Below are 25,298 nucleotides of genomic sequence, written 5' to 3'. Positions count from 1 at the left end.
CCACTTAAGTAGATATTTCATTATTTTCAGCTCTTTGATTTTAAGGATTTAATGCAGCAATTTACCTAAACTGCAAATGATAATATATACAAATGATAATATATATGCATGTTTTCTTTAAATTTATTTAGAAATACTAGTTAAATATCCTGTTTGTTCATTTTAAGGATGCATCTTTTGTTGAACATTCAGTCCTTGAGGATCTTAGAGAGAGAGAGGGGGGTGGGGATCCTGGGGGTGGAGGTGCTAGGGGTGCTTGGTCGGCTTGGGCATGTCTTAGCAATGACTCGCTTTCTCCAAACAGATACTTACAAAGACACTCACTCATCCTTTTCCCCTCCTCTCCCTTGGTACCTGCATGCCTGTAGTGCAGCGCTGCAGAAACACGAGAATCCAGACCTCTGCACAGGCGAGCACACACACTCGCACGGATCTCCGCGTCCGTGCCAGACGGCAGCTCTTTCCTCGCTCCCCTCCGATGGCAGGTGACACGGACGAGACAGTAAATAACACTTTGGGGAAGAGGCGCAGGCGACGAGTTGACCTTTTCTGCTGGAAACGCTGAGAGGGAGCAGGAGACGGAGATAGAGTGACGAGGAAAATGAGGAGAAGGAGAGAAATGGCAGGAAAAAGATCTGGCTTGTGAGTGGACAGCCCAGACAGTGATTTCAGTTTTAGCCTTTTTTTTTTTTCCCCCCGCGGGGGAGGAGAGGTGGAAGGAGACAGGAGCCAACTGAGGGTTTGGAAGCTGGAGCTTCTCACGCTGATATTGACGGAAGGGCTATTCTGGTGGCAATCTTGAAGGAAAGAGTGGGGAGGAATATCTAAGGGAGACTGGGAGAGCAAGGCAGTGCACGCCAGTCATGGATACCTCAGCACCCCAGCCGCACCTTCTTATGAGCTGGACTCCTACACTGTGGTTGGTCTGTGCCCTGCCCAGGAGTAGCTGTTCTCAATGAGGTACGCTGCCCGGCACTGACAAGCTGCCTTTGTTGCTGTTATTGATCTGGATTCACTGCTTCATAGACAAGGGAGACCAATGCATCAGCATCTCTGCTGTCTAATTTCTACTACTTGTCTGGTATCTAGTGTCCATCCCTTGCGGCGTCACTAACCACAACTTATTCGCATAGAATTGTATGCACTCATATCTAAATGTGAAGAATCCATCACTGTTTCTTGAGCGTTTGTTGCTTGTGCGTCGGCATGTCAGTGCACTTGTTTACAATGTCCACTGGTACAAAGTGCTTAGACAGAATGTACTCTCAATTGCACTGGGCTCATTTGCCCCAGAAAGAGGTTTACACTGTTTCTTGCATGTGGGAAGACCTTCTTAACCATAGGGAGAATAACACAGATTAGCAACTCCAAAGACGAATGTACACAGCTGACACGTACACAATCATTCAAGAAGCAGTCAGCGGCCTGTGCTATCAGTTACCTTCAATATAAGGGGCAACCCTAGTATGGTATGAGGATGTTTTATTTACTCTTGGGGTTAAACTGTGATACTGTTCTTACTACAACCAGTGGAAAGCCAGCTGTGCCACACGTGTGTACAGTGTCAGAGCAATTACTGCATGGCCTGAAGGAGCATTGACCATGTGACTCATATTACAACGTGAAAATTAAGTAATAATAAGCCTGGAGATGTGAAATTCAATTATTCCTCAATTACCCTAAGGCATTACCCTACGTTGACTTTTATCTATATCATATCATAACATAAATTATTCTTTATTCAGAGAATTTCTCAATACTGTTTTTTTGCTACCTGTATAGTACCTGATCCAACAAGACTGCAGTTTGCAGAATATTTCCATATTTTTCTAGCATGTTTTTTGTATGTACCTGGGCTCTGTCTGGTCACCTGGATTAATAACAGTGTTGTACTGATGGTTTTGGTCTCTCATCTGGGCCAATTGGCATATATTACACGGCAATCTATTCCTGTGAAGAAAGGGTTGTTTTTTGTGGGAATACTTTCTTACCTCTGTGATAAAAAGCTGAAAGCACATCATTGAGTAGGGGTGACATGAATGAGGACCCAGTATTTGGCAGGGATACAATCTGCAATAAGCCTAATAAAAAAATGGCTGTTCATTAAGGCAACATTTTATTTGTGTCTGTGTGACAAGCATCGTCAGAATTTTGGCATTTTTTTCTACCATCAATCATTTTATCTTTCTGTGCATCGTGCATTTAAGTATAAACTCATACCGTACATTAGCATTTGCTTTGAATAGCTGATTGGTCTCTGAGACACACCATTTTGTGTTGAGTTTCAGCGGTTCGTTCATTCGTTCGTCGGTTTGTATGTTATGAAAGGAATTCCAGGGGAATCTTAGAGATATAAGTTCAACAGCAAAAAGAACAAAAAACACTTCACTGCAAATGGCTTTATAGCTGTCAATAAAAACAAAGTCGGGCCGAAGGGCATTACATCAAGTCTTTGAGCCACTCCTCTCTAACAGCCACTTATAAAACGTAAGTGAAAATGCAACGTACCGTTGAAATGATCGGAAGGCGGCCTGGTACGCTGCGAATTATGTGGTTTGAAGGGCAATGTGGGCCCAGTGACACTCGAAGTTCTGCTGTTTTGCTCTGTGTTCAAACAAACCCACTTTCTTTGCCTCGGGGCCCTGCTTCTCGCTGCCTCATTCTCGCAGAAGCTTTAAAAGCAATTTCAGTGGAATGACACATGCCCAGCTATTAGGGGAATGTGGACACCCTCCTTTGCCCGTTACAGGAGCTCAGTCTTTAGGGATGGTTGGGGGCCATGAAAGTGAACTTGCTACTCCCAGTACACAAGACCCTAAGTGGGCTGCCCTTCTCAGCCTACCTTAAGTTATGTTGTATTTGGCCATTCAGCGTGTCCTCATTGCACATACATAGAATTCCAAGGTAATGAACCTTGTTAATCCCCATTTCTAATACAATGCTTAATATTGTTTCCTAAGGTGGCATTTTGAAATGCTGAGTGGAATGTAAAGGGGCTGGACTTTTTAAATTCTTACCCTAAACCACCCAGGTTGGCACAGCGGATTCTTCTTCTTTTTGACTGCTAAAGGTTTTCCCCTGGTTTCAAAAGAATTCACGGCAGTGTTTCCCAGCCGGTCCCCGGGGGCACACAGACGGTCCACGTTTTTGTTCCCTCTCAGCTCCCTGCCGGACAGTCCATGTAATTCCACCCCCCCAACAGTCAGCAGCTAAGCTGTGGCCGCAGGGCATGTGTGTGTGTGTGTGTGTGTGTGTGTGTATGGGGGGGGGGGGGGGGGGGTCTGGCCAGTCTGTAAGGCTGTGGCCTTTTCTTGCTGTGACCGTGCAGTCATGAGTGTAGCCTGGACACACAATGGTTTGATATATTGTTTATGTCATTAATGGGTTTATCTCACTCTGGCTGTAATTCCCATAATTCAAACTCATTCTTTTAGACAAGCAAAAGGTATGAATAAAATATAATTTGTAGAAATGGTTTTCTATTGGTACTTTGGTTCCAGGAAAAAAATGTCAATATTTTATTATAATTTTCTCAACAAATGATACTTTTCTTTCGTTCGGTTGACCCTATTCTGATTAATATTCAATATAAGTAAGTGTACAGCCCTCTTTCCTATTAATAAAGTATTGGATTGACTTGTGTGGTTTGACAGCGCAAATTTGGCCCTGCAGAGAAATCAAGCTCATTTGTTGTAGTAGGTCAGAATTTAATGTTACATAAAATGTCAAGTTTACATCTATTTTCTTCAGGCAAAGTATGACACAAATTATTCTTTAACATTAATTATTGTGATAACACGCTCTCCTTCCATTTTACCTATTTATTTAGTTGTATATCTACTGAGGTCTTTTTCATTCATTGATCAGAGACATGTTTTGCAGAACTGTAGAATACTTGCATCTCACCCTAAGAAAACAAAGATGACAGGGGTTTAGTATATATCTACAGTATGTTACCATATCTAGTAACGACAATAATCAAGTCACTGGCCACTTATTTAGCTATTGCCTTTTAAAGTTTTATTTAATTTTGTTTTGCAGTGTTCTGAGGAACTTTATCTGAGATGCCTATTTTAGATAATCCCAACAGTGTCACTAGCAAATGTGCTGTTTCCAAGAGATTAGGCATGTCACAAACCAACCTTTGTCAAAGGTGGAATCACGGGGACAAAGGGCTGGATCTGAGGCAGTTACAGGCCTAGAAGCCTTAGTGTTCGGTCAGTTCCAGGGAATTTTCTTTCTCCGATCATATTTCAAAACAAGCGTCTATGACAGGCATGTCCTCACTTGCATGGGTTATAAGAAAGCAGAACGTTCTCTTTTTTAACCTGCTTGTTCTACAGCCAGGAGAGAGAACGCAGACCTCAGTGAATGTACAACTGATGATTCAGCAGTCTGGCTAAAGTAGGTTACTGTATATGATGCTATGAAGGATTAAAGGAAAAGCAGTGAATTATCTAAGTCTTACCATGTTTTTTCTACAAAATTATAGGTTTGTTTTAACGATTAAGTTTTTAATCCGGGCATTCTTCTGTCCTCAAAGATCCATCATTCTAAAGTCCTTTATAAACTTTTCAATTTCTTCAGAAGTAAAATGGCACTTCCTGAGTTCTGCTTTAAATTTGGAAATTCTGCATTTCCGTCTAGGTTGTCTGTGACCACGTTGCTCCTGTGTGGTTTATTCTGGGCAGGATGTGTTGGTGTCGGTTTGGCTTTAGATTGAGGTCGCCAGGCAGATGTGTTAGTGTTTACCTGAGATTTCCCTGCATCTCGGCCAGTGTTTGTCTTTACCTCGTTAAATTGTTAACGTCAGCCTCACTTATCCTGGGTAAACAGGCTGCCACTTTTCTGGTCTTTGCAAAGGCCTTCCTGATTTCAGATGTATTCAATTAAAACGGTAATACTGTAGCACTTATTCCTGGTTGACTTTTGTTTCAAATCATGAAGGCTGGACACACAGGAAAGGTGTTGTTGACCTTTCGAGAGATGTTCCATATTTTCAGTTCTTAGTTGAGGGAGACTGGGGACAAGTGTTAAACAGGATCAGTAGTTTTAAGGGAGAAATTTTCCTGCGTAACTTGGATTCACCCAAATACTCATGGTGTTTAGCAGAATAGTTCAACATTGAAAGGTGCAAATGCTTTTTCCATTGTTAATTGTCTAGATTTTCTATAAATGAATTGTCATAGTCTTTCACGTTTCTTTTCTTTTCTGTTTAAGTTTCTTTTGATAAGAACGGCGAAGTCTGAGCCGGCCATTTCTTCTCTGCAATTATCTCCATTTTTGTCGTCACACCCCTTGTCTGCTCACCTGTCTGTAAAGATTTATATGTGAATTTGTCTGTTTGGCCACTGCTCAGGCTGCCTATCAGTCTTTCAGTGTCTCAGGACAGGAATCCCCAGGGCAGAGTGAGAGGTTAAGATGTCTGCAGAGTGCAGGTAAACAGACAAGGTTACTGCGGTCAGACCCCTAGGGAGACTTACCTTTGCTGGTGTAGCTTCTGCACCTTACTTTGAATTAGCTCTCTGACAGGGCTATTATGATCCACTGTGTCCCATACAAAAGAGTTTTCAGGTCTTTCAATGATACCGCTGTCATAGGTTTCATTTTAAAAGCACTCACTAACAGGACTCTTGTCAAGGAGGCGTGGGATAAATGTGTTGTATCCAGTAGCAGATTATGGTTATATTTTAACTGGGCTCAAGTTTGGCTAACGCTATCAGTGCACACCCCCCACTTGTGGTGTTATTGTCAGAAACACCCACCCCCCCCACCCCGATCCACACACACCCAGCAAAGTTTTTTGTCAGCACTCAGTATTTGGCCCGCAGGGAAAAATAATCAGGGAACTCTGTACTAGTGGAAAACGAAAAGTGATTCTACCTCCGCAGTTTCTATATCTGACTGCTGTCTCTGGTAGGATAATATGTAGCTGCCTTGCGGCCTGTGAGCTTTGCCCCGCTGATTTGAACGTGTGAGCCACATGTTCAGCACAGGGCCTGGAATGTGGTCTGGTAGTTAGAGCTAGAGTGTGATTGGGCTGCCTTTAACACGCAAACAAAATCACCACGCAGGCTGCCCTTCTCCATGAGACAGAGAGCAACATAGATGTGTGGGTCTGCAGACAAATATCTATCTATCTATCTATCTATCTATCTATCTATCTATCTATCTATCTATCTATCTATCTATCTAGCAATATTGTTTTTGTGTTGCTGTTGTGAGATTGTGAGAGAATACAACTATCAAACTTTATCGCTTTACCTAATATCACTCATTCATTGCTTCACTGTAAGGTTGGATGATGTTAGATCTGCAGTACATTAGGGGAATTGGCTGCATTTGTCTATTAATATTTTCATGCAAGACAAAAGTTATGAGTAACAAGCCCCATTAAAATTTCAGTACCTTTAATCGCATTATTTAATTTGAATAGGTAATTAGTTACATTACATGTTACCGCTAAAAGTAATTCATTATTCATTCATTAACCTTTATTTTACCAGTTAACATGTTACTTTGTAATACGTTAATACCAACATAGTGCGTTAGTAAGTGAGTGCTTGTGTGATGGAGTGAGTGAATGAGAGTTTGTTTGATGGAGTTAACGAGTAAGTTAGTGAGTGAGTGAGTACTTGTGTGATGGAGTGAGTGAATGAGTGAGTGAGTAAGTACTTGTGTGATGAGTGAGTGAATTAGTGAGTGTTTGATAGAGTTAGCGAGTAAGTGAGTGAGTGAGTGAGTAAGTACTTGTGTGATGGAGTGAGTGAATGAGTGAGTGTTTGATGGAGTTACCGAGTATGTGAGTGAGTGAGTAACCTTTATTTTACCAAGCAAAGCATTAAGAACTGTTTCTTATTTACAGTGACAGCCTGGGATTGGTAGTGTGGCTACAATAACATGTTACTTTGTAATACGTTAATACCAACATAGTGTGTTAGTAAGTGAGTACTTGTGTGATGGAGTGAGTGAATGAGTGAGTGTTTGTTTGATGGAGATAGCGAGTAAGCAAGTAAGTGAATGAGTGAGTGAGTACTTGTGTGATGGAGTGAGTGAATGAGTGAGTGTTTGATGGAGTTAGCAAGTGAGTGAGTGAGTAACTACTTGTGTGATGGAGTGAGTTAATGAGGGAGTGTTTGATGGAGATAGCGAGTAAGCAAGTAAGTGAATGAGTGAGTGAGTGAGTGAGTGAATACTTGTGTGATGGAATGACATCCAATCACGGATGTGGCCTTTGCTTCCTAGAAATGGATCTAGTGTCAGTGTGACCCTCCATTGGATCAGCAGTTAAGGATGACCGACAAATACAGCTTTCAAATACACTTCCAAAATAAGTCCACAATAAATCCAAAATCCTGACAAAGCCACAACCTGTATTGAAGAAAAACTTCTATTCTTGACATTTATCAATGAAAATGATAACTTGCATGCAGTGACTTCTGACCTTGTGCCTTATGGTCAAATTGGGTAAGCTAGCACTGTTCTGCAAGAATGACTTACAGAAAGTCCTTCAAGATCAGTCATTATTTGTAGGATGACTATTTGGGGTTGTGTATTGTCAGTTGATAACTTATTACCAATAAATAGTGTAAAATGTGTCTGTAAATATGTAGAAGTCACAGAAAAGTCTTTGTGCTCTTCTATTTTACTTAGGAGTCTCATCAGATCTCTTTTAATTGTAGCTTTTTGGATAAATATGCCCTTGTTTGGCTGGGGAGGCGTTTTCCATATCTGCACGTGCCTTTCAAGGATTCTGACTATATCATTGAATTTCCTCTGCACAGGGTGTCACTTCGCTTTTTTGTGGAAAAAATGAAGTGGGGGTCTGGAGTGAATCACTAATGCCCATTAAGGGATGAAAAGGGGGCTTAGTTTATTTAAACAGACACCTGGTTATTCAGAAGGTGTCATACACTCTAAATGGATAATGATCCAGAAACCTATTTAACTGAAGCAGAAAAAAAGAAGATAAAATTATTACAAAACATGTGTAATCTTTGTGTTTTTGTGAAATTAGGTTTGCGATACAGATTTACTACTAATATGCAGGAACTTTATCTGACTTGCTCATAGTGTGTCATTGTAGATGTGTCCTAAGGTGAACTGCTGTACTAGCTGTACCCCTACCATGTGTCCTGTAACAGGCTCCGCCCCCTGTATTCCCATGCTGAAATAAAACGATTGGAAGATGGATGGATGACATTAGTATTTGGAGCAATAAACAAGTGTTCAATGTAACTTTTACTTGAGGAACTCACTTATGCATTATTAATTTGCATTTTAACTTTTAACGAAAACTGTGATATATTCCCAAAGAAGTAGCGTGAGAATTAGAATCATTACAGTGATGCATGGTTAGTCTGACAATGGATTTATGCAGCAAAGGCTGACAGGTGTCTCATTTGAGTTGCATTTATGTCTAATTGACCTTTGACCCTTTAATGACCTTTAGGTCCTAGGGCAAAGTTGAACTTTAAAAAGTGGAAACTAAAATAACAAGATTTTCTACTAGAAAATGTTGCAGATGTTCCAGTGGCCTGTTTTTTGTTCATGTTTATGCAATTTTTTGTTACCTGAAAGGAAATCTCAATAATAATCCATCCAGTCATCCATCCATCCATTCATCAATCTTCTGTAACTGCCTGTCCTATTCGGGGTTGCAGTGGGTCCGGAGCCTATGGCAGAGACTGCGGGTGGAAGGCAGGGAACAACCCAGGATGGGGCACCAACCTATCACAGGGCACAAGGCAGGGAACAACCCAGGATGGGGCACCAATCTACCACAGGGCACAAGGCAAGGAACAACCCAGGATGGGGCACCAAGCCATCACAGGGCACAAGGCAGGGAACGACCTAGGATGGGGCACCAACCCATGGCAGGGCACAAGGCAGGGAACAACCCAGGATGGGGCACCAAGCCATCACAGGGCACATCAATACTAATTGTTTACATTTACATTTATTCATCAGATGCTTTAATCAAAAGTATCGTGCAGTAGGGAAAGCAGGGTCAAGCGTTTTGGTCAAGGGCCCATTGCAAATGGAACGGCAACCTTCTGATCAAAAGCACTAACCCATGTTAACCCACAATAAAGTGCACACATGGAAAAGAACAGTAAATTGTAAGTATATATTCAATTTCCGAAGGAAAATTTTCCGCCTTTCCCACATAAACAGACAGGGGCGCCGCTAGCAATTTTGGGCCCTATGACAAAATATGAGGTTGGGCCCCCCTACCACACCCATTCAGATCTCTGGGGGCCCCTAAAGGGCGTGGGCCCTTAGAATTGTCCCAACTTTCCCCCCCTTAGCGGCGCCCCTGTAAACAGATATTTTTAAATCTCTTCGTGTTTGCTTGTCCAAGCCATTTATTAGTAACTGATAACTGTATATAACAACTGGCTGTCAGTGATACTCACACATGAGCCAGAAGCACTAAACAAACCATTCTAGTGATTTGATGAACAAGAAACAGTGAAAAATAGGAACTTTTTGTTTTTCACACAAACGCAGTAACAAAAAAATGGAAGATATTAGTTCCACCTAAAAGGGAAAAAAAGATATTTTGAGAAATCTGAAGTTTTGATATTGTCAGAAGTCTGAGACTTAAGTAAAAGAAAGCTGAAAGTTAACCAGCAGAAACCGGTCAGTGACTGTGAGCTGTCCGTAGCCGGTGAATTGTCGTACATAACGACGGCAAGCAAATGCCTCACATTCTGCTGCTTTCTGGGTTTATTCCGCCCTAAATGAAGGAGAAACTATCCATCGAAAATTCAAATTTAACCACAAAACTTTACACTTTAATCTCAGATTTTTTTTATTACTTTTCCTTTTAGGTATCTGTATGCTTCTCTGTAAATTAAAGTACAAGACAATGAAGAAATAATGCAATAAACAGTAATGAGATAAATTGTATTTTTATACTTTTGAAGGGCACTGGGGAATCTTTCTCAAGTATAGTTGAATACTATTCTGTATAAAGCTAATTACCCACCCATCTTCAATCCACTCGGGTGGTGCTTTAAATCAACCCCCCCCCCCCTTTATGGCACCCCTGCATCCACTTATTCAATACAATATTGCAGTGAATCAGGAGGCTATGTAAGTAAACACATGGCACAAAGCAGGGGGATATCTTGGATGGGATGTCAGTCCATAACAATGAGCACACAGTCACACACATATGAAAACACACTAGCACACACTTTAAATCAGAGGCACAGGATGCTCTGGTAGGTTAGTTAATATTCCATGGAAACTGAAAGTCAACGTTGTTAACTGGTGTATAACAAAGAGCTTTCTGTCCCTGGATGCTAGAGCAGCAGAGCAATTTGCCGTGAGACCTCAGTTAAACACAGTGTGAAATATGAGTGCAGCCAGCTGCTTCACAAAAATACCGGATATTAGGTATCCTTTAAAGTTAGCTTCCTTGCTAACTGGGAAAAATGGTGCAAAACATGATAAATCGTACTAGATACTACTGTATAAGTCAACGGGATGTTTATGTGTGCCGTGTGGCACAACGATTTCGATTGAAATGAAAGTCCCTGAAATCACCTGTGATGATTTCGGCCTGTTTTAACTCTGGCTGACATACAAAACAGAATAATAGATGCTTGTGCAACATGCTTCCATGCCTAATAATTTGTAACATGAACCATTCAAAGAGTAAATGCAATTTTTTGTGAAAAGACTGCTGAAAAATATAAATGAATAGGACTAATACAAAATGATAGCTTTCTTTACTTAGCCAGAAGGGGACCGTGCTAATGTGCTTAAATAGCACCTTGCTTTGAGGTAAGGGCCGCTGTTTAACTGGCTAATTAGCAGTCAGACACTGTGTGGCCAAGAAAAAAATCTCAAAGGAAATTAAACCAAGAAGCTATACAGCTAAACCTTCTTCCTGTGTAATTTAACCCTGGAATACAATAATCTTCTCAGAAAACTATTTCCTGTGCTGGAAGTTTCTCTGTGTCTTGTTTTGACTCTGACCCAGAAGCTACTAAGGAATTTTTTTTTTATAACTCCTGCATCAAACCTATTTGAATGTCTGTGAGGGTTAATGCAACATTTGTCCATAAATGTATCTCACTGACACCATTTTTGATCCCCAGGACTCAAATACCGTTTGGGCTTTTGGGTCTAGCTGACTTGTGTGATGGTGTGTGTGCACCCTGTCATGCAGCGCCATCAAATAAACTAGTACCTCTTACTTGTGCCCAGTAGAACTGGGCAGTATCACAAAATTTATCACAATCATTTTTTTCATATCAGTAAATAGTGATAATTATCATGATGTAATTCACGCTGTTGCTTCTTTACTTCAGCATTTGATTTCTGGCTAAAATTCCCACAGGAAACAGACTCCGAACAATAAAAAGTGTGACAAATTTAATGTCCTGAAAATTGAAATCTAATTTTAATACATAAATCATACAAAAATAAGCTTTTTTGACATAGAGAGTAACACTAGAAAATGCAGACAGTATGGTTTGACTCTTTTTTTTCAGGGGCTAATTCAATCTATCTTACTGTGTGCTTGATAGGCAAAGGTTGTCTGTTAAACGACTAGCATATGATCGTTTGGAATTGTGTTTGTTTTTGTGACGTGATTGGCTGATACATTCTGTCAAGCAGTGTTGCTTATCTACAGTTCATCGAAGTTTCTCATTTTCTTATCGTGTAAACTTTATGTGACAATGAGTCAATATCGTTATTGTTATATCGGCCAGCCCTAATGCCCAGTGTTGCTTGGAATCGCTAAGAAAATATGCATATCTGTAAACAAACATTCCAATAATTTTATTTAGATATCTGTATTTGTGAATCTTTCAGTCATGGTCATGCTTGAGTTAATGTGTGGATTTGCTTGTAATTTCTATTGTCTCTTTACCAGCTCATGGTGCTCTCCAATCATGATCCCTGGATGTGGATTTCCTCCTCTCCCTGACTTCCAGCTCCATTTCCACACTTTCCACTGCCGAGGAGAGAGCCCAGACATGTGGATCCCAGGATCAGCCGAGGCCCAGGCTTTAAGTGAGGCCGGAAAAGACAGGGCCTTCCCAGGCCAGCACAGTCACCATATTGCTGTGTGCCAGCAGGAGACATTAGCATTCATCGAGCTCCACCCACCTGGTGCTGAAGGCCCAGGTTCTCTACAATGCCCTTGGCCCCAGACATGCGACGACAATAACATTACACCAACTGTTAATGGCAATAGTTACCTAGAGGAAGACCAATATTTTGGAGGACAAGGGCAGCAGGATGTTCTGAGTCAGACCAAACTGCGAAAGGCCGACAGCAGCAGCAAATCAAACAGGCCTGAACCACTTTACACAACCCCTCATTCAACTGACTTTCCACGCCCTTTGTCTTCCTTGGAAGACAACGCATCTAAGGCCCAAATAAACTCCAGCTCACTGGACTCTGGGGTCCACAGTCCAGACCTGTCTGGCCCACAGAGACGGATCTCAGATGGATCCTTCAAGGAGAAATCTATACGTAAATGATAACTGAATTGTCTTCCTTAATACACATTGTGTTTAAACATTTCCAGTGGCAAAACTGCTTGTGATGTTAGGCTTTAAAGAAAATCCCTCATGTAACATGTATCTGAATAATTTATTCAATTTATTTTACAGGCCGTAAAATAAAGGTGTACTCTCCTGAGATCTTAAGTGATGAGTCCTTGAGCACGCCTACTTTGGAGTCCGAGTACCTGTTCTCCAAAGCCTCGCTGCAGGAAGACCAGGAGTTACTCATGGCACCTTGTCCTACCTCACCATCGTCAGAAGCCAAAGACTTACAACCCAGAATCCATTATATTCTGCCCTTGGAGGATAGAAGGTGCCCGGAATCACTGGAATGTGTGGAGCCAGCTGCGGTAGAGTATCCTCCCCCAGGAGTTGTCGTCCCCAGACCTTCAGATCAGGAGCGCCGGCGCTTCTCAGCATCAGAGCTCATCTCCAGGCTCCAGCTGTCGCAGAGGAAGAGCTCCTTTACGCTGAAGCTGGGCAAGTCCCTCTCGGCCCGCATTGCCTCGCGCGACCGCCAGTTCTCTCGCAGTCTCAGTCCCAGTGGTAAGTCGAACGCCACTGCAGCATGTGCTAGATTCCCAGCATGCTCTCGACGTCTACAGTGCCGCATGAAAAATATGCACCTTGTCAAATACGCTACAGGATATAGTGCAATGTATCTCAGAAATGCCAACTGGTACAAATCACTGACCATTTTTCCTAGGTAAACCTCACTCAAAGGACTATTACCTAGGGGGGACCAGCAACAGCGCCCCCAACAGCCCGATGGGCTCAGGGCCAGTACTTCCCTCCATGGATAAGACAGCTAACAGAGGCAGTATCAGACTGAGGTGACCTCAAAAATTACAACTGTCACAATATTTTTAATTTACATTCAGTGGCCAGTTTACTAGCTCCATCAGCTTAGTAACAGAAACACCTTTGCACCTCCAAACAGTTAATAATGTTTGCAAATGGAATACATACAAGACACATTAGGGTTAAGAGGTTCTAACAGAGTTAACAGAGGTAAGGAGCTTGCAGTGATTACACTGCATTGTCACGCCCACCACATGATAAACCACCTCAGGGATGAGAACCTGAGTGCAGCCATGTGGCAGGTGATACCTCAGCACCACACCAGTCCAAATGGACCAGTGTGAGGTTTTTTCCTATGGTTGGAGAGCCAATCCTGCCACCAACCCCTAAGTCTTTCCCTGTAAGTTGGAGGACCTCCTTATAGGGCTGGATGTAGATTAATGTCATACCCTGCATGAAGCAATTGCAGGCTAAGGGCCTTGCTCTAGGGTCCAACGGAGTAGAATCACTCTGGGCATTCATGGGACTTGAACCAGCAACCTTCCAGTCGCTGGCACAGATCTCTAGCCTCAGAGCCACTACATTCGACTTAACAGTAGTACAGCATATTGGTACTCGGTGAATACAAGTGATTTTATTGTTAGAAATGTAAAACAGTAGCAAAAATCCTTGACTGTTCTTATTTGTCACCTTTCTCAGCATGAGGAAGAACTCCATAGAGGAGGAGGCCTGCAGTCTGTCCAGTTCCAGCTGTCCCAAGCGTCTCTCACGTTTCCTGCCCAATTGTAGGATTTTTTACTACCTCTGACATCTGAAAACTCTTTAAACAACACAACCACTCTGTTGCTACACTTTATTATTCTGTCCTGGTTGCAACATTTTTATCGAGATAGAAAATTAATCAGATGGAAAAGAGCTGATCTCTAGTGTGATGTTACCATTTAAAATGATAACAATAAGCTTTCTGTGCTGCTTATTAAGGCAGTAAATATGTACAAGACCAATAAAATGACACAGACATACATTTGGGGACCAACAGCGATTGGTCTATTAATAATAATAAACCGAAACAAACAAAATGTTTGAAATTTTTATACCCCAAAAATTGCTATGCATTTCTTCCTCATATTATAAGTTAAAGACAAATGCTTAGCTTGTTGACAAACAAGAACCACGCATATGCATCCCCTTTTAGACTGAATTACTTTGCCATTGTCAAACTGGATTAACTCAAACCATCATCACCTCATGTTTACATCATGCACCTCTCTTCCTTTCAGTGCTACTGTACCAGGAGTACAGTGACGTCGCCATCAACAGAGAAATCCAGAGACAACAGGGGGCGGAGCCTGGGGGTGAAGAGGAGGGGCTAGGAGAAGAAGTGGCAGGAGAAGCCACGCCCCCTGGTAACCTATCTCCAGCCAGCTCGTTCCGCTCCTCATGGGGCTCAGCCTTCTCCTTGTGGCAGGACATTCCAGACGTCCGCACTAGTGGGACACTGGACACTTTCAGCAACGAGGAGCGCAAACTTCAGGAGGTGAGAGGGAACAGCAAGGGTGAAGATGACGAATAAGACAGTGATAATTGAAATAACAAATAAAGTCTAAGCAATTTCCAATACAAAATTGCCATTGTTGGGTTGTAGACAGAGCAGATCAGTGATGGGCACCTTCAGGGTTTTGGCTTTAATGTGGCCCCCGTTCATTGCTTTTGCAGACATTCCTTCTTCCAATAATCTTCTTTTTTCAGGTATACCAGGTTCCTCTTATAATCTATACCAGGGTTTCTCAGCACGGTCCTCGGGGACCCCCAGACGTTCCATGTTCCCCAAGGACCTGGCTGAGAACCATTGATCCATAGAGCTGTTAGGCAGATGCTTTGGTGCACGAATCCTATGCTTTTCAAGCTCTTGGTCAGTGTGAACATCTTTTATTAAAACAGAATCAATCTAATACAATTTAAGTACTGCGCGGTAATGAATTTTAAGTAATGGGTGGTATTCTACAAGAAGTGCGATGGAATAACTGATAGGTTAAAATGCAGAGAGGCTGTTTCTTCTACCATGGCAGGCCAAATTTGAGCTGGTGACATCTGAAGCCTCCTACGCCCGCAGCCTGACGATCGTTGTGGACCACTTCATGATGTCCCGTGAGCTGGCGGAGTGCCTCAGTGCCCAGGACAGGCACTGGCTCTTCTCCAAGCTACCCGAAGTGAAGGACGTCAGTGAGAGGTATAGCAGTGTGTGCGTGTGAGTGTGGAATAGTCCCCACAAAATTGTCCCCACAATGTCAAAAAAACAGGTTTTATTACATTGTGGGGGACATTCGGTCCCCACAATGTAAAATAGACAGTTATTACAATCCCAAATGTAAAATGAAAATCAAACTGAAAACAGTACTTTGTTAAGTTATCTTTGACCTGTATTACATTGAAAACAATACAACAGCACATTATTTAATGTGTTCCTCATGAATTTTATTGTTTTTCTCAAAATAAACACATATTCCAATTTTGGTTCTTCCAACACATTTAAAAAAAAGTTGGGACTGGAGCAATTTAGGGCCAGTAGTGAGGTAAATTGGGTAAATAATGATGTGATTTGAAGCAGGTGATGTCAACAGGTGATTCAAGATTAAAAGATTCAAGGAATCTGGAGGAATTTCAGTGCGTAAAGGACAAGGGCGCAAGCCTAAGCTGAACAACCATGATCTCCGATCCCTCAGGCGGCCCTGCATCAAGAATCGTCAGTCATCTATAAGCGATATGACCACATGGGCTCAGGACTACTTTGGCAAACCTTTGTCAAGTACCACAATATGTAGTTACATCCACAAATGCCAGTTAAAAACTGTACTGTGCCAAAAGGAAGCCCCATGTTAACAGTGTCCAGAAGTGCCGCCGACTTCTCTGGGCTTGGAGGCATCTGGGTTGGACCATCACACAGTGGAAATGTGTACTGTGGTCAGATGAATCGGTATTTTTTGGGAGAAATGGATGCCGTGTGCTCCGGACCAAAGAAGAAAAGGATCACCCAGACTGTTACCAGCAACAAGTCCAAAAGCCAGGGTCTGTCATGGTATGGGGTTGTGTCAGTGCCCTTGGCAAAGGTAACTTGCAGTTCTGTGATGGCACCATTAATGCTGAAAAGTACATAGAGATTTTGGAGCACAATATGCTCCAAAAGAAGACATCTTCTCCAGGGACGCCCATACATATTTCAACAAGACAATGCAAAACCACATTCTGTACACATTACAAAGTCCTGGCTGCGGAGGAAGAGGGTTTGGGTACTTGACTGCCTGCCTGCAGTCCCGACCTGTCTCCAATAGAGAATGTGTGGCGCATTTTGAAGCGCAAAATGCGACAATGAAGAATCCGTACTGTTGCCCACCTTAAGACTTGTTTGCAGGAAGAATTACACCTGAAACACTTCATCACTTGGTGTCTTCAGTCTCTAAACGTCTTTTAAGTGTCATGAAAAGGAATGGCAACATTACAAAGTGGTGAATACTTTACTGTCCCAACTTTTTTTTAAATGTGTTACAAGAACCGAAATTGAAATATGTGTTTATTTTGAGAAAAACAATAAAATTCGTGAGGAACACATTAAATAATGTGCTTTTGTATTGTTTTCAATGTAATACAGGTCAAAGATAATTTAACAAAGTACTATTTTCAGTTTGATTTTCATTTTACATACCGTCCCAACTTTTTCTGATTTGGGGTTGTATTTATTTTCTTCTTGAAACATCACTAATGAATTTATTGGGTTAATAAAACTTGAACTGCTGGCATCATTCCTCAAAGCGAATGAAGACAAAATGGGCTGGTCTTGAGCAGAAAACTCCCAGTCTTAACCCTGGTGCCACTGCATGTCCGTGCAGCTCCCCTGTCAGCTTCACATCCTTCCAACATTTCATTATCTTGGTTAATTGTTTGAGTGTCATATCCGATCATAGAGCGATCACTCTTAGCCCTAAATGGTCGATTTAACAAAGATGTTCACAACAGTGAATTTATGAAGGAGCTTCTCCCTAGAAAAGTGAAGGATGCAGCAACAGGCTCTTCCACACCATGTTAGCTCAGGACAGGCTGAGAGAGAAGCTCCTTTATTTTGTGACCATTGTGATTGTGATGTCAGCCACCCTTTTCAGGTTTCTGCAGGACCTGGAGCAACGTCTGGAGGAGGATATTTTACGCTTTGACGTGTGTGACATCGTTCTTGCACACTGCCCGGCCCTGCGCAGGGTCTACTTGCCCTACGTCACCAACCAGGCCTATCAGGAGCAGACCTACCAACGTCTTCTGTGAGAACATAGAGTTTACATGTAGGGCGGCTTTTTATAAAGGCAGTGGTGTGTCTGAGGTGTCATTGTTGCCATTAGCTCTCTGCATGGTCCCAGCACATGATGCCTTCTGCACCATCCAAATCCCACCTATGACCCCGCCCTCTGTTCCAGACAGGAGAATCCTCGCTTCCCCAGCATCTTGGCCCGTCTAGAGGAACATCCCACCTGTCAGCGACTCCCCCTCACTTCATTCCTCATCCTTCCTTTTCAGAGGATTACACGCCTCAAAATGCTGGTGGAGGTAGAGTTGTTTTGATAATTAATAACTAAATAAGATTAAAACACCTTTCATTTTCAATGCTTTTCTTTTGACACCAAGAAGCAGTCAAAATAAACCTTAAGGCAGGTAAAATCAAAACCAAGTAGCAAATTAAAGCTTCAAATTTACATTAACCGGACTGGATAAAACACTTATACTGTATACTAATGAATTACAATTACAGAAGCATCTTATATGTACATATTACGATGCCCTATTTTTATTAGTCATTGATGTTGACAGTAAAAATTGTCGTGAACTTCCACCACGGCAAAAATATTCTTCATATTTTCATTTTTCTCCAGAATATCCTAAAACGAACCACGCCAGGGTCTCGAGATGAAGATACTGCCACAAAGGCCTTTAATGAGCTCAAAAAGGTACCTCATCAAATAGAGATAAATTACTTCCGAGCAGGTATAAAGGGACTTTTATTGTGCCTGATTCGCAGTGAATCTCCCATGCTATAGCAGAACAGGTATTCATAGTATATTCCATCTGAATCACACACTATTAACATTTAAATGCCTGCTTATAATCAATTATAATTTACACAATCATTTACACATTCCTTTATAATTTCTTGGGCAGTGAAATAGTTTCTTACATGCAAAATATAGGCCTAAGTAAATGTATTGCATTAGTGGACAGCAGTTATTCCACTGAAAACAAATCATGTCCATTTTCTCAAATTTTAAAGATAATAAAAGAGTGTAACTCCAGTGTCCAATCAATGAAGAGAACAGAAGAGCTCATTCACCTGAATAAGAAAATCCACTTTGAAGGCAAGGTAGGGGAAGATATTTCTTTCCAGGAAAAACTGTTTTCAAAATCAATGTGAATCCTATGCAGGAATCAGAACTGTCAAAACTTGACGAATAGGAATACATTCAGACGTCAGAATATGTCACAAAATATAGCTAAAATATTTAAAAAGACAAAGTAGCAAGCTAAATGTAATACAAATAATACTGTGAATATAGCAAACTATTACATTGTGATATTATTGTGAAGTGTTATTGGTATAACTTTAAATGATAGCCATGAAATCATGCATAATTAGGGAATTGATGTTAGAGAACAATGTCCACAAGCTCATTTTTATTTTTAACGTTCATACTAATAAAAATATTAATATATTATTTTTGAGGCATTGCTGTGAAGTGACAGGGCTATATTACAAAATGATAAACTTTGCCATTACTGATAGTACCATTCAAAAGTTTGAGTGCACTTGTTTGAAGCCATAACTTCTTATGTCTTAAACCATAAATCATCGTCTATTAACAGGAAGGAATTTGGTATTATGGACTATTAAGACAAAACTTTAAATATATGGATCCAACGGCCATGTATTTGTCAAACCCTGAGATGATGAGCTCACGAGTTTCACAGATAACACTTTATTTAAACAAATACATTAGTTACTCAATTACTATTCAAAAACAAATCACACACTAATATAATTCCTGCATAAAATACATGAATCATTATGATCAATTAGTGATAAACGAACATGGGATCAGTTCGTAACTACTGCTGTGTTCCTTTAGAACTCGGAAGTAAGAAATTCTGAGTTCCCAGTTGGAAATTTCAACTGGTACGCCCTCCGACGTCGGAATTCTGACTCCAAAAGTCCGAGAAACATCAGAAGCCCCAAGCTCAGAATCCAAGATGGCTGTGCAGACTATGATCTTTGAAGGATGCAGCCCCTGAATTCAAAGACAGAGAATAGCTACAGCTATAGGGGTGTTTATCGCTACAGATATTTGGCCGTACTGGGTAATAGAGAACACAAGATTTAGTTCATTATGATCATTATGATATTAGAGTTTTGGTTTTTTAATTAATTTTACTAAAAAGCCTTTACAATTTGCAAAAAAAGCGTACATTGGGTTTTGTTAAATCAGACACTTACCGTTTGGTGCTAGCTAGTCCGGAAAGGTCACGCTGTAGACTGTCAGCAATCAGTAAGCTATTACTCCTCAGCATAGCTGCGTCTGCGTTACAGTGACCAAGCAGCGGCAGGCAAAATGATTCCCTTTACTTGGTTTGTCGGCCTCAGCTGGGCCCCCGCCCTTGGCCCCGCCTCTCCTCGGTGAAGGGTCTATGACCGGCATAAGACAACTTGGAGAGAAGAGTCAAGGCAAAACCACCCAAAAGCACAATACATCTCTGGGAATTTCCGCTGAGAAGCTTGGGAGGCATCTCAAATGATTTCCTGGTGTAACCTATTGCTATATATTTATGAAGTCTGGCTATTTCGAGGAATCCAAGATCTGGAGACAATTTTCATTTTCCTTGAATACTCCTTATGTTTTGTCATGCAAATTGTATCTCTTTATTCGAAAGTTTTATGAAAAACTGTATGACGAAAAATTATGAAATAACCTAATATTCAACAAGTGTACTCAAACTTTTCACTGGTAGCGTACAGTACCTCTGCTTCTGTCGCCAGTAGATGAGAGTCAGTTCCTGGAATGACATGTATCTGCCGGTTTTCATTCCAGCTCATTTCCCCGTTTTTTGAAGTACTTGAAGGAGCATGTTGAAACAGAAATGCAGCTGGCCAGCACATTTTGATACCCCTACCCTATATAGCCACCCATGAAAGGTGTATAACACTCCTGTTTTAAGATTCATATGCTAGACTGATCCAGAACATGGTATGCACTGTATGTATTCAGAAAATTCAAAGATACCCATTGATCTCATTCATTTTGACATGAAATGTTTCCATAAGGGGGGCAGCCTGGTAGTGCAGTGGTTAGCACTGTTGCCTTACGCCTCTGGAACCCGGGTTCAAGTCTCCGCCTGGGTCACATGTGTGTGGAGTTTGCACGTTCTCCCCATGTTGTCGTGGGGTTTCCTCCAGGTACTCCGGTTTCCCCCCACAGTCCAAAAACATGCTGAGGCTAATTGGACTTGCTAAATTGTCCATAGGAGTGCATGTGTGAGTGAATGGTGTGTGAGTGTGCCCTGCGATGGGCTGGCCCCCCATCCTGGGTTGTTCCCTGCCTCATACCCATGACCCAGAAGGATAAGTGGTTTGGAAAATGGATGGATATTTCCATAAGTATTTATTTTCTGGATATCTAATACAAAATTGCTGCATATTCACAAGTATCACTATTTCTTGTCTTCAGATTTTCCCCCTTATTTCTCAGTCCCGCTGGTTGGTGAAACATGGAGAGTTACTAGAAGTGGACACGCAGACTATGAGCATTTCTGGGTCCAAGTTCAAGTTGCCGACCCGGCCAGTCTACCTGCATCTGTTTAATGACTGCCTTTTGCTGTCACGAAGAAAAGAGTGAGTGCTGGAAGACGGCTATGCCTGTTCTATTTATATACATTAATAAAACATCGTTTTTTTTTCTCCAAAATACACTGCCAGTTGCTGCATTTGCAGGCTACTCACTTAACATTTACTACTCAACATTCTTCATTCTATTCATCAAACTAACCTCCTCTAGCAGTTATAATAGCAGAAAAAATTTAAGGCGTTCTTTCTACAAGGGACATTAAATACCACACTTTTTCATAGGAGGAAACTGTTAACTGGGGCATTTAAAATTAAAGGACAGCCTAGAATTTGACTCTGCCATCACCACACAACCAGTTAATAGGATGTCAGACATGCACTGTTATATACTCTTTCCATGATATAAAGGAGACTTGCTTTATTCGACTTATATTTTCATTTATAGATGTTCATTGAACTTCCCAATGCCTCCCAATCTTTATTTTATTAAATAAATAGAAAAGTGGTAAAAACCAGTGGTGTGTATAAATGTTTGACTGGAACTGTACATGGCCTAGATTCACCTGGACCTATGAATATATTTACTTTGCCTGTTTGCTCTGTCACAGCATGTGGAAATTCATGGTCTTCGTGCATGCCAAAATCACAGAGCTGAAAGTTCAGGACATCAGCCAGAAGCTACAGGGCATCTCAGGGTATATCTTCCACCTACAGCTGTGTGAGGGGCAGCTGCTTAAACACCAGATCCTGCTGAAGGCTCGCACAGAGTGAGTCAGGAACGACAGCCTTCTCTTTACGTCTGCTAAAGCCTACACCTGCAGCCGGATGAACTTGCATGCTACTTTTTTTGCTTTGAACGGCGTTTTTCATTCAAGTTTCTAAGTAATTCGAAAATTCTTGGTCGGTCATTACAGAAAGTTTTGCTCTTACGAAACTAAAGGGAAAATGAGGAGTTCATGAGAAGTTCATGCTGGGGCAGAATGCAAAAGGAAAACCTGACATCTGGTCTAATTTTGTATCCCCTTAGGAGTGAAAAGCAACGCTGGATCACGGCCATGGTCCCTTCAAATCCAGAGACAAGTGGAGATCAGATTAGCGAGAATGGAGGTGAGTATGTGGTAATAAATGGTGACGCATGATCCATGACAGCTCCTTCCACCTACATCCTCAAAAAAACCCTCAGCCCGTCCTGCCTCCATCTATTTAAAAAGTACATTCTAAAGGACCTTCTCAAGAAGCATGTTTCTCCTTTGGTTCTTCAATAGCATTCAGTGAGTGATGATGCCATGTTATCCTTTATGTCAGTGTATTTCACTGATTTGAGAAACACTTCAGCTGCTGGGCAGAATGGCAGGTCACTGGGACTGAGCAAGGAGAATGAATTGGTCACTGAAGTTTTCCTTTTCAGGATGAAGTGGGCGGGGGGAAAAAACAGGAGTAGCACAAAACAAATGGCATCTTAATATTATTAAAATGTTATTGCAGTGAACACAAAAGGGTTTTTAGGGACAAATCAAAGTGCATAGCTACTGGTGTTTAGCATCCATGTGGTCTGATTTACTGGAGGCAATTAGAAAAAATCACAATATATTAATTATAAGGGGAACAAGTGACATACATGCCTGTTCAATGCAATGAACTGTAGTCACCCCCACCCCCCAACACACACACACATTTCGGCACCACGTGCAACACATTGCTAATGTTGCAAAGGAACAGATAAGGCATCTTGACATCCTGCTGTAGTTCTTGGAACTCTGTTTCTGTCTTACCTACAGATATTGCTCAAGTGCAATGTATCAAGAGCTACCAAGCTCTGGAACATGATGAGCTTTCACTGGAGAAGGCGGACGTTTTACAAGCAAAGAATATCACGAGTGATGGTAGCACAACAATACTACCTAAACACTATATGACCACAGTTTTTTATGTATTTCTGGGGATCACTGGTTTTACATATGTGTATTTTTTTTCCTAGGCTGGGTTGAGGGGATTCGGTTATGTGACGGAGAGCAGGGCTGGTTCCCCTTAACTTACGTAGAAGAGATAACAAGTCGCAACGCTCGCCTGCGTAACCTGCGAGAGAACAGCCGCATCAAGTGTGCCACGCAGAAACTGGAAGAAGAAATGCTTTAAAATTGCATGTGAAACTCGAAATACTCAAAAGCGGCTTCCCCCTTACCTTTATGACCAACCTATGCAATTACTCATCAGCAATGTCAGCACTACAAGGCCTTCTATGTGGCTGTAGTATGTAATGGGGGGTGGGACAGTGGGTAGCACTATTGCCACACACTTCCACACAGTTTGGGTTCTCTTCATGCACTCTTGTTTCTTTCAGCTGTCCCAAGACATGCATTTAAGCTAATGGGCATCTTTAAATATACCTTGACATGGACTAGCATCCCATGCAGGGTGTACCCAAGCCTTGTGCCCCAGAATGCCCGGGTCAGGGCCCTGGTTCCCCACACAACCCTGCTCAGGATAAGCAGCTGGAAGATGGATGGATTTATTATATTTTGTTTCTAAATTAAATGATTTGTATTTCCTTAGAGATACAGAAGTCCTTTTATGTTAAAGTATGCTTCATCGCTGAAGTATGGGTTCTAACTATTAAATCTTGTTGTTCATTAAAGTTACAATGCGAAATTAAATTATGCTTGAAGAATAAGTCAAATATTTATCAAAATATTTTCCATGAGAAAAGATAATGTTGTCTTTTGTCTAAAAATGTTGTTTTGATTTAGCATATGTTAATGAATCTTTTCCTGCTTTAAAAGTTTAGATCGTACAGATCATTTCAAATTATCCCAATTTGAATACAAAACTTTTTAAAAAAGTGAAACCTTTTACACCTTATTACTTTCTGGTCCAGATCTTTCAAATCCCATGAGAAGAATCATTTAAAACAATACTATCATGACTTGGAACAGCAATGATTTTTATAAAATTATAAAAACAAAATTATTTCCATTACTGCAAAATGTACTCGTGTGAATCATTTAAATAACTGTGAAATGCTAGTAGACAAATGAAACCATGAACCCTTTCAGTATGTTTATCTTCCTTATACGTGTCACCCTGCAGCATGCCTGTACAAAAGGGTTTTGCCATGATAGGCAGTCTGATGAATTATGGAGGAGCTTAATTTTTGCCACAAGACAAATGCAAACATACTACGTAGATTCACCAAACACAGAGAACAGTATATGGTACATGTAAGTAAATAAAGAAGTAGGCTTTTGATTCTGCCAGAATCTTACACTATGACACTATTCATGAAAAAAGGCACTGGATTAGAGGTGTATTAGGGCAAGGAAACCTGCACTTATTGGTGTAACATATCATTTAGCTGTAAACCTGCAATATTTAATACAGCACTAGTAAAATAATGCGCAAGGTAATGCTTCATGAATGGAAGCCAGCTTTTGTGTGGGTTTGCAGGGCATAGAAAACACGTAATTTCCACCTTCCTGCAAGCATTTTTAAACTCAGCCTCCACAGATTTTATAGGCAGAGAGTTTCCGGTTCCCGTACAGACGAGTTGTTCTCTCCCCCCCCCCCCCCCCCCCCTTTTTTTTTTATAATGACCTACAAAGTGAAGACATCTTACAAGGACTTACATTCTTAGCATACTTAGCATCTCTTTGTAGTACATTTTAACATTATGCTAATGTGATTTTACGCATAAAAAAAAAAAATTAAGTACCACAGCTTTGAAGGGATATATGACAAAAGTTTGAAATTTCTTATTATCCTAAAAGGTGTTAGTTTAGAAACTATTCTGGGAATAAAGTAATGTTCCAGTGCACTTTCTGTACTTCACTGGGGATCTGGTGAATTTAATATTAACCAGATAGAATGTCCATTCCAGGGAAAACTGCAGTGACTAAGTGGGCAATTTTACCATTAACTGTTGCAAAGCATTCATTTGGCTTGTGGATAATTATTACATTTTTATCTGTCTAACGTAGATTAAATGACCATGTACTTGAGCACCTATGGCAGATCTATGGATATATCTAACATTCATTTATTACGAAAGTGAACGTGTTACTTGGTGTGAGCCTCAATCGTTCTTCCAAAAAGATATA

The 25,298-nt window shown here is 41.2% G+C and overlaps 1 protein-coding gene and 1 long non-coding RNA gene across 3 annotated transcripts; one reads left to right on the top strand and one right to left on the bottom strand.

Annotated features, from left to right (window-relative positions):
- The first annotated feature begins 325 nt into the window (after window positions 1–325).
- On the top strand, window positions 326–24,188 carry arhgef19 (Rho guanine nucleotide exchange factor (GEF) 19). 2 transcript variants are annotated; one of them, XM_049022967.1, is made up of 16 exons: window positions 326–960; window positions 11,897–12,501; window positions 12,642–13,079; window positions 13,240–13,366; window positions 14,034–14,119; window positions 14,615–14,871; window positions 15,404–15,564; window positions 17,489–17,641; window positions 17,795–17,924; window positions 18,248–18,322; window positions 18,643–18,732; window positions 21,110–21,252; window positions 21,813–21,971; window positions 22,232–22,311; window positions 22,983–23,087; window positions 23,183–24,188. In XM_049022967.1, exons 1-16 carry the CDS (start codon window positions 956–958, stop codon window positions 23,338–23,340), a joined length of 2,772 nt encoding a protein of 923 aa, XP_048878924.1. In that variant the 5' UTR covers window positions 326–955; the 3' UTR covers window positions 23,341–24,188. The 2 variants fall into 2 exon arrangements, with proteins under 2 accessions (XP_048878924.1, XP_048878923.1); XM_049022966.1 differs by having other exon boundaries at window positions 21,089–21,252.
- On the bottom strand, window positions 18,346–19,977 carry LOC125747612 (uncharacterized). The gene is made up of 2 exons (XR_007399344.1): window positions 19,861–19,977; window positions 18,346–19,654 (listed from the first exon to the last, which is right to left on the bottom strand). It is a non-coding gene; the product is annotated as an uncharacterized LOC125747612 (long non-coding RNA).
- Window positions 24,189–25,298: the final 1,110 nt, after the last annotated feature.

The sequence above is a fragment of the Brienomyrus brachyistius genome, chromosome 8 (genome assembly GCF_023856365.1).
Source record: "Brienomyrus brachyistius isolate T26 chromosome 8, BBRACH_0.4, whole genome shotgun sequence".
NCBI lineage: Eukaryota > Metazoa > Chordata > Actinopteri > Osteoglossiformes > Mormyridae > Brienomyrus > Brienomyrus brachyistius.
This window is presented reverse-complemented; position numbering and strand designations above follow the sequence as displayed.

Coding starts and splice junctions, on each gene's coding strand:
- arhgef19 (XM_049022966.1), top strand. Junction 12,502..12,641: donor CTTCAAGGAGAAATCTATAC/GTAAATGATAAC, acceptor TTTATTTTACAG/GCCGTAAAATAAAGGTGTAC. Junction 23,088..23,182: donor AAAGAATATCACGAGTGATG/GTAGCACAACAA, acceptor TTTTTTTCCTAG/GCTGGGTTGAGGGGATTCGG.